Genomic DNA, 10068 nt, shown 5'->3' with positions numbered 1-10068 from the left:
TGTTTCTGTATTTTGAGATTAACGCGTCGCACACTGCCATTAAATGTCATGCAATAATATCTGTGCATAATTGTTCTGCTGCATGGACCTTTTTCACAGGATACTTCAAACAAATACAGGTTATTTACACCTAGAGTTGCTAAACCTAAATTGAATGCAGCTATGATTAATGCTATTAATTCCACCTGTGGTATTCCTGCTATGAAATGTCCGCTGTGAAAAATCTATCACCATTAAAACATCAAAAAGGTTTGAGCAAGAAGTCAAACCTATGCCAGACTCTTCTGCTGTGTGTCATCCCCATTCACTCAACCCATATAGAGTTTGACATTTGATTCTGACCTCTTACAAACAAATGTACATTATGTACATGAACCTACTCATCAAGAAGTCCAGTATGACCATATCTATGAAGTCCACCAGTCTTGTGCCTTTGTTGTATGGTGAGGTCTTTTTCACTGTCGAACAGTAGTCTGGATCTGTCCTCCACCTGAAACAGAGACGGACATCATTCACCGTTTGGCATGATTTCCTTAAACAAGGCACATGAAGTTGATATGACTCTATCACTTATTTGTATGTTTTTTGTTCCAAATTAGGAATACATTTCTAGTATTTCAATTGCTTTTTTGCACAAAGAAGACCTTTTCCTCTTCAATCAAAGTGTTTTTTCTGCTTCATTTTGCTGAAGACAACAGATACACGCCTTCCACTTGTTTTGGCTGAACAGAAATCAGTCCTCCCCCTGTATTGTGCTATAATGCAATCCAGCATAATCTGAATCACACATGTAGATATAGATGCCAGCAGAAGCTGCCAGTTTTCTAAGTCTTGTTTCTGTGCAGAAACTCTGCTGGTATCTCAAAATTCATGTGGTATGACGTTAATAAAGGATGACTGAAGGCTGTAGCTGTAACCTAAATGAAAAAATAATTAAATAATAACTATATAAATTTAATTAGGTTGATCAAAAAACAGCCTTCTTCATTATCATGGTCTCATTAAGTTTTGGGGGGTTAGCTAAGGTGATATGCTGAATCACTTATCATCCAGAACATTGGTTCCTCTATGACTAAAGACCCTATACCTACTAACTTTGCCAGCTTGCTGCGGCTGTAGGAGCGTCTCCAGGGGGATCTCCAGGTCCTGCGGGATGCCAGGGAGAGATCCGGCAGCATGAAAGCCAAGGAGGCTTCTAGGTCTCTGGGACGGCCACATACAGCGTGCTCTGTTGAACAGTAGTAGGAGCACTGGCCGTAGAAACATACACTACCCACTAGGGGGAGCCAGAGGAGCACAGAGAGACAAGAAGAGAGGAGAGGAGAAAATGAATTTGACAAAGAAAAAATTGGCATAAAAGAGTTTTATGGGTTGTGACAAGAGAGAATAATAAGAAAGGAAGAACATTCAAAGAGATTCATAATCAGTTGACACACAAGGGCATTTAAAGCCGGCTAAATGAATAATAGAGGATTGTGTGAGAGGTACCAGGGGAGGTAAAAAAGGTTCGGGCCAGCTTGCGGTCAGTAGTGACATCTTTTATCTCCGTGACCACATCCACAAGCCTCCCAACCACTGGAGGGATTCTCCTGTAACCCAAAATCCTGCAGAGAGAGTGGAAGAAAGTATGAGATGAGAACAAAGACGCGTGGGACGGACAGAGACAGAAAGAGAAAACCAGAAAAGGAAGGGAGGAGAGAAGAAAATACAATTCATTGTTACGTAATATTTATTCATTATGCAGACCATTTCATCCACCATTTCACTCACTGTGCAGACTCAGGCAGTGTTATGATGTTATTTCATTAAAAGCAAAATGGACTTGGTACCTGTCCAGGTGAAAAGCTGCAATTTCTGCATTGTGTCTCTCAAAGTCTGAGAAGTAGTAGAGGTTGTAATTGGTTTCTTCATCTCTCTCCTGCCTGCCAAGGAGAAGCAAAGTCAAACTACAGCACAGAATACATTAATTATCAAGTAATGCCTCTTTTATTTGCTCACTTTCTTCGAACAAGCACACATGAGCTGGGTAGTTTCTGTTAGCCATAAAATCTCCCAACATTTCAGATAATGAAATATTTGACACCGTCCTTCCTAACATTTACTCACTCAATACATTTCATCGCTGTGTGAAGGCTTAAAAATCCTTCTCTTTGCTTCTACAGTTTAACCTCATAATGTATGTATAATTTATATATGCGTGCAGGTAAGATTGTGGCTGACCCCTCCCACCCCGGTCACAATCTCTTTGAGATACTTCCCTCTGGCAGGAGGCTGCGGTCCATCAGGACTAAAATGTCTCACCATAAAAACAGTTTCTTCCCGTCTGCAGCTGGCCTCCTTAACAAGGCCCGGATTACCCACTGTCATTAACTCTTATACCCACCCTGTATATAAAGTATGCATTACATTAATGCACCCACGTTCTTCTGCACAGCTTTCTCTTTCTCTTCTTATCTTTATCTATTTATTTTTTGAAAGTACTTTATTTTTCTGTGCCATTTTTGTGTGATTTGAATAATTGTATATTTGTATATGTGTATATTTTATGCACCAACTGCACCAGGTCACATTCCTCGTAGGCGTAAAAACCTACTTGGCAATAAACAAAATTCTGATTCTTATCGGATTGTTTTTACCCAACTGCAAGGATTTCATCTTTTTTGGACTTCAGACATACATTCCTTGTAATATGAGTGATGTGTTGGATTTGCCACTTGAAACTCACTTCATGGGTTTGAACATAGCTTGTCCATAGTTAGGAAATGACATCACCAGCTTCAGTTGCGTCCCCCCAGACTTCTGCACTGAAAAACAGTACAGAGAATGTTTCCATAGCAACAAAGCATACAGTGCACACACACACACACACACACACACACACACACACACACACACAAACATACAACTTACCATGCTGTGACTAAACACTTTTTCCATTAACGGGGCACACGCACACACACACACACACACACACACACACACACACACACACACACACACACACACACACACACACACACACACACAGACAGACAAAGCAGATAACAGAGAATCATGTGCATCATCACCAAGAGTGGGCACACACTACTGTGTCATTTGTCACACACATACATGCATGGCTTTTGCTATATTTGGCAGGGCATTGTGTACTCATTCCTGTGAGTGTGACCCAGCATTCACTATATAACATGATATTATCAGAAACATTTGGCACAGTAAGTTAGAAGGATATAGCTTAACCTTGTCCTGGAAATCTGTGTGTGCTACCTTATATGCCTGTGGGTGTTCCATCCCTGGTTCAACATTAGATTTATACACTGCGTTCACAAATAAAAAAATATTTTTTAATCATATAATCTTAAATACATCATCAAACCCACAACCCCCTGCAATTATAATCTTAAATTGTTGCCACAGAGGCATTGTGCTCTCTGATTATGTACAGTTTGTCAAGGTTCAGTGAATATTCCACACATGGCTTCTCATATAAGGTTATAAAAGTCCCTGCGTGCCCATATTTACGACACTGCTGGTTAAAGCAAGGCTGTGTCACTTTTGGAAAATGAAATAACACATTATTCCTCTTGTGAATTAAAAATTTAATTCAGAAACAATAAAACACATGCTTGCTCACTTTAATTCTGCAGTAGTCTGGTATGATTGGTAGCTAAGGTTAACTAATGTTAATAACCTTTAGGCAGATATTGCTATTGAATGGGTGAGAGACTGGAATATTGGAGGGGGTGTGTTAATATAGTTTTCTTGGTGGTGGGTTAGAAAAGAGGCCAAGACTGCTTCCTAGCTTTGGAGGACAACGTGGAAAGACAATAAGATTTAGCTGATGTTTCTGTCTTTATTTAGGTACTATTTGTGTTGTGTTCTCATTGAATTTATGCATTATAGCATCATTCTGGAAGGAAGACTTTATGACTATTATCTGCTTGCAGTAGTTTTATACTATAAGGTAAGCATTATTCAGCAGTTGTCACTTTTGGCAACAGTAGATGTTATTCAGTAAAAAATACATACTTAAATATGTCCAAATTGTAGAATGTCAGAATTCACACAAGTAAACACACAAGTTTAACTTAATAAACTAAATATACACAAATGCACTGACAGGCACTACACTCACATAAAAAAGTCACTGTGGAGAAACATGTATGATTGATTGACACTGAGATGTTTGCTACATGGCCGGTGACTCGTATTCTCCCCCCATGCTGAGCCTCCAGGGCCCTTCAAAGCTTCACAGTAGCTTTTATTTGAGAAGAACTTCAAAGTGAATCTATATTTGCAAGTCTAACCCCAGACCTCAGGTGTCACACAGTCACAACAACCCTCCACTTCATCTGCCCTCTCCCTCCATGCAGGTGAAATTAGGTTTGGTTCTGATAGATCTACTCCATTTTAAGACAAAGGCCTTTGCTCGTCTGACACCTTCTCTGTCGTGCTTGATCAATGTGTTGTTGGTGTAACAGTGTCAGGTTCTGTGCTGTACTGTGGTGGAGTAAAACTTTTAAACAAGGAAACACTGCGCAGATATATGTCACCCAAATGAAAACACAAGTCAGAAGTTTTGTGTCACACCTGCACTGACGATGCGATGTGTGGCGAGATGCTGGGTCAGAAGCTCCATGTTGGGGTCAGGATGGGGGTACAGCTGCCAGCGGGAGATGCCCAGGTGGAAGCGCAGCCAGGGAGGATGGCTGTTACTGCTGCTGTTCCACTGGATGTCCTCGTGGTCTTCCTGACTAGCACTCACCCTGGAGAGGGAAGGAGGCGAGAGAGTGATGGGTTGGGAGTTTACAGAGACTGGACAATTGGACTAGACAAAGAACTGATTATTTATCCAGCAGTATTTCTAAAAGAATAAAAAAAACAGATGTATAGTCAATTAATGAAAAACATGTATCTGCAACAATTTTGATGATTGAAAAAAGCTTCTAAATGTGACAATTTGTGTTTTGGTCATTTTCATTTTTAATGGAAATTTTTGCCATTTTCTGATGTTTTATAGATGAAACAATAACCAATTGAATATGTCATTGACAAATGAATCAGTAACATTTAGTAGAATTTAGTACGCCCTCGCCTCACCCTTCTGACCCAAACGTGTAGAAGAAACTACAGTGTCAACAAAACTCGCTGTAAATGTGAAAGGCCTGTTGTGGGCTACGGTAGAAGAATGGCAGCTCAACATCGCAGACTCTAGACTACAGTAGAGGACCTGCTGCCTCTGTAGATAAAAACAGCTCATTCTAAGGTAATGAAAACACAACTATTCTTATTTCCTGGTGATTATACTCTTATGAAAACATATAGGCCTACCTATGAACATTATATTACTTCTTTGCCAAAGATTCTTCTAAATGTTACACAGTGGACCTTTAACAGAAACTGTAGAGACTATGGATTGTGTTCAGGAGGGAAATGCCACCGGAAAGATGCCACACAAAATACAAAGCATTCCAAGGTTGCCACTCATATTTATTGCTGTGTCTGTGAAGGTTTCCTGTAGCCTGTTTGGTTGGTTATCTGAAGACATACAGTACATTAATTGAGTACCTCTATATATACCTGCAGAAACCTATAGCAGCGGCATTGTGACAAGTATAAACAAGCCTTGACAACAGGAGATCATGTCTGCTCCCTGCAGTCCGACCAATCTGGTGAAAATCTGACATGTAGTGTAGATGTATTTCAGAGGAAACTGCAAAGACACCAGCTTCTATTGGCTTTAGATTGGTGTTTAAATGTTTTTTTCCCTCATATGTATATATATATATTGTCCTGGGTAGAAAGGTGTTGAATATAATAGCCCCTGCATGGATAAAGTTGTATTGAACTGACTATGGCAACTGAAAGATGCTTAAAGAAATGAAATAAAGCAAATACAGATCTGTTTGGTTAAGGAGAGTGATTTTGGGAAGATACTTTTTCATTGTGAGAATGATGATGTGAAAAGAGAAATCTTACACACAGTTACTCACTCTCTCTCTCTCTCTCTCTCTCTCTCTCTCTCTCTCTCACACACACACACACACACACACACACACACACACACACACACACACACACACACACACACACACACACACACACAGACACTCACAGTCTTTTCCACATTAACGGTTTCATATACTGACCACATCTGGGAGCTCTTCTCACTAGCCTTGACCTTTGATTTTACTTTCAACAACCAGTCCTCGTCAGGGATTGGAAGGCTGGGCATATTGTAAAGAGGATGATCAAACAACGCCTCCAGCTTTGAGAGCCCAGACGCCAAAGATTCAGCTTGGTTGGCGGCATGGCGACCCACATTGACTTGCGTATTCATTGGGGCATTTTTACCTTCTTTCACTGATAACAACACGTCAGAAAGTGTTTGCACATGGCCTTTGGCATCCTTATTGGCATCTTTATTGGAAGAATCTCTATGTGTGGTATCAGTTGGTGGCTCAGCTGGACCACTCATCCCCACAGAGGTGTAGTTGATGCGTGCCAGGTCTCGCAGGATGTGTGTCCTGGGTGGCAGTGGGGGGTCACAGGGCTGGTGGTAAATGGGAAAAGAGACAAGTGCCAGGAGGAGGTAGAGGAAAACTGTGATGAAGGCCAAGGACAGACAGATTGTCCTGGAGCGACTGCGCATACGCCACATCATCCTACTGAGAGGAGGGTGAGAGAGGGTCACGGGAGGTGAACACATGAAGGGAAGAAGAGAGGAAGAAAAAGTGATGTAAAAGATTTTAAAAAATATATAGATATATGTCAGGAGAATAAGAGAAATGCCATATGGTGTATGTATATGGTGAGCCTTAAAAACAACTAACAGCATCAAGCAAACTTAAGCCAACATAATAAAGAACATGGCCTTGATGAAGGCATTAAGAGGACTGTTTTTACTCTTAAAAAAGGTAAATGTCATGCACCTATTCCACTCCCATTTTCATATGACCTTTCAGAAGTCACTGTATAAATAATCTTAGGTATGGAGAGAAACAAAAGGGCAACTTACACACAGGTTCCTCTCTTTTAAAATCCTTTCTGTCACCCCACTGCAGTTGTTGTTTCCCAGCAGAATTAGACAAGACTGTCTAGTATCCAGTCAGCCTTTATCCAGTTGTTTGTACTTTTCTCGATTTCTGCTACAAGGCTCAGGTAGGGAGTGGTGCCAGGTTAAAGTGATCTGGATACGGATCAATGTGTTTACACTCTCTTTTACTGCCAGTTTATTTGTCTTGTGTGTCCTTCTCCCAGCACATTCATTTGTTAGACCTTTCAAAATTCTACTTTTAGGTGCCTCTTTGCACAGTATGTGACCACAGAATTGAACCAGAGTCACTTGAAAAAGTGTGACCCTAAAAAGATACAAAAATGTAAATGCATATTTGATGCTAGAGGAGCACTAGGATGAGAAACCGGATTTTTTTTCACAGATCATTTGTTTTATGTACTACTGTCAGGATATAGTTAATATTTCAGCAAATATAACAAAAAGTTATTTTCATAATAATTACCTACTGCAGCTTTAATTAAAATGATTGACATGATTTTAAAGGAACCATAAAGAACAAATCATGTTCATCATCATCACCACACACATCACAGAACAGTCTTATCTATTGTTATGTTGAATATGAGAAAAACCCAATATGTCCTAAACCCTACTGGCCCACAAAAGCAAAGATCCAATGTCTATTAATGGGATAACACATACTTTCCCTATACAAAATAATCTAATATAAAAATGTTGGTTTGTTTTTATTTGAGCCTTGGTTGTATAAAAACTTTTTTTTAAATTAAAAAGTAGAGTTAATTATTTCATCACAGCCACATTACCAGACTGAACTGCCATTTTGTTTCACCTTCATATTTGAATAAATGAGAAAAATAGGACATGTGGGCGATTTAAAAGTCTGGCAGCAGACTTTTCTCAAGCAGGTTTATTGAAAGTTTATTTTGTCAGATAAAGGTCACATTTTGGCTTTGGCAATTTTTCCTGTAGATAGAACACTACTGCAATAGAAATAGGAACAAAGTGGAAGCATTAGTCAGTGTGTTATTGGAAAATATATGAGTAAATATGTACATAAACAGTAAATCCTCTGCAGGCTGTTAAGAGCCTTCGACTAACTAGACTTCATAGGCAGGCAGTATCACGACAGATATTTCATATTCTGTGTGTGTTTGCACTGAGACTTTGATTCAAGCACCTCAGACCTCACGGAGAGTCCCGCAGGATACACCGTTTCTGTGAAGTATGGCCCTTTAAAGTCTGTGTGTGTGCGTGTAGGCATCTAATACATGTTGTATATGTGTGTGTGTGTGTGTTCACTCCATGTGAAAGATCTGAGAGAGCTTAACAAAATGCATGTGTCTTAGCCATATGCCATCTCTATGGTCTATATTGGGAGTGCAAAGAAAAGAATCACCTCCCTTAAAAATGACTCACGTCTATCAGCTTAATAGAGTGCATTGAACTGATTTAGTGCAAGCTTTTTCCTGTATTCATTCAGATGGTCACATTCATTTATTATTCATCAGGACTCATAAAACATAAATGTTTTTGATTGCAACATGAGCTACATGCAAATGAACTTAACAATTATCAATCTACAATGTTGATGTGATGACAGAGAACACACAAACATATCCAGGCTCTGATTTATTTTAGAGGTCTGAAGGATATGAATGATATGAATTCACATTTCCCAGGGGGAATTATTAAAGGGATTATTAAGGTATTTCTGATTCTGATTCTGACACATGGTGAAAATGAGAAAATTAAAGTTTGTAATGGTTTTAAATCAACATTTTGGAATTATATGGAGTGTATGTTGGAAGGTGGATAGAGGGAAGGATTAACAAGTGGGCTGCAGCCGTGGCTTGTGATATTTTGGGTGTAAAATATGAAACAAACGAGACAAAGAGTCTTAAGCCACATTAGCATCTTATCTTACTTTGATTTAGATGCTAACAGCAGTGTGAGCAGGCTAACATTTGCTGATTAACGAAATTTTCAGATTTCAGAACTGATTAGGAACTCAGTATAAGATGTTGAGCCATAGCCTCAGAACAGCCTTGAATGGAATAATCTGGATTCATTGTTCAGTGTTTTTTCCACTTATTTATTCATACTTTTATTTTTTTTGTTCCCTGTCTGTGCGCCCTCAGGGTCACAGCTACCACGAACAATGAACTACGATTGTGAAATAAGAATCTGTATAAAAAAAAGAATAATAATACAAATAAATCTTATTGGACATGCCTTTCACAAAACCCAAAAAAAGAAGAAAAGAAAAAAGTCCAACAAGTTATCTTTGCTTGGTGAAGCAGAGACTTTGATGTAATATTTAGTATTGCCATGTATGCATTATGCTGATCATGGAACTGTGACTTGTTTAAATTACAATTAGTGTGCGCTTGAACTCTTTGGCCCTCCTGCCTACTGTATTTAATTATGGTTCTCATCCTTGTTCAGCCTAAGAGATTGTGGGACTGGTTTATATTTTAAATGACTTCCAAGGTTGCCAACACCACTAGAATTAAAGGTGAGTGAATCTAAGTAATGCTATTCTAATCCAACACACTTTCATCATGTCATCACGATCCGCTGGCTTTACGCTCTGTGTGCGAGCTTAAAAAATGCAACGGCTGTGCACAGTTATGGCACTGTAAATGGGAAACACAACACTAACTTGATATTCCAGCCAGGATGTGTGTGTCAGGTAACATTAAATGACTTGCCCACGGACATTCGCCTCCTAGTTTGCCAAGATATGCTGTTGTTGTTGATGTCAGCTATAGTAGCAGGAGAGTTGTGAGTATGGCTGTCTGCAGCCGGTGGGCTGGCTCTGGGAAACCGTCTCATCTTCTCTGCATGTTAGCTGCACAGCAACAACTTCAGCGACAGTTTGCAAACCCACAACATAGCTAAAGTTAGTTACATTATATTACACTGTATCACACTGTATCATGGTGTTTGCCATATTATTGGATTTCTCCAGAATCGCTAAGCCCACCTCCAAAGTGCAAATCATATTTTGTGACCCTCTGAGCCACTAT

General features: G+C 39.5%; 1 protein-coding gene across 1 annotated transcript in view; it reads right to left on the bottom strand.

Moving 5' to 3' along the window:
* Nucleotides 1-7107, bottom strand: part of LOC127354561 (extracellular serine/threonine protein kinase FAM20C-like) — a 33267-nt gene extending 26160 nt beyond the window's left edge. Inside the window, exons 1-9 of the mRNA XM_051384533.1 lie at nt 7019-7107; nt 6396-6668; nt 6150-6308; nt 4591-4766; nt 2726-2804; nt 1830-1922; nt 1489-1604; nt 1096-1276; nt 381-490 (exon numbers count right to left, since the gene is read on the bottom strand). Coding sequence (XP_051240493.1) covers nt 381-490; nt 1096-1276; nt 1489-1604; nt 1830-1922; nt 2726-2804; nt 4591-4766; nt 6150-6308; nt 6396-6664 — 1183 coding nt within the window. The 5' untranslated portion in view covers nt 6665-6668; nt 7019-7107. The remainder of the gene's footprint in view (nt 1-380; nt 491-1095; nt 1277-1488; nt 1605-1829; nt 1923-2725; nt 2805-4590; nt 4767-6149; nt 6309-6395; nt 6669-7018) is intronic.
* Between the last annotated feature and the right edge of the window lie 2961 nt (nt 7108-10068).

Source organism: Dicentrarchus labrax, unplaced genomic scaffold, assembly GCF_905237075.1.
Source record: "Dicentrarchus labrax unplaced genomic scaffold, dlabrax2021, whole genome shotgun sequence".
NCBI lineage: Eukaryota > Metazoa > Chordata > Actinopteri > Moronidae > Dicentrarchus > Dicentrarchus labrax.
Note: the sequence above shows the minus strand (reverse complement) of the source record. Positions and strands in the feature narration are given on the sequence as shown.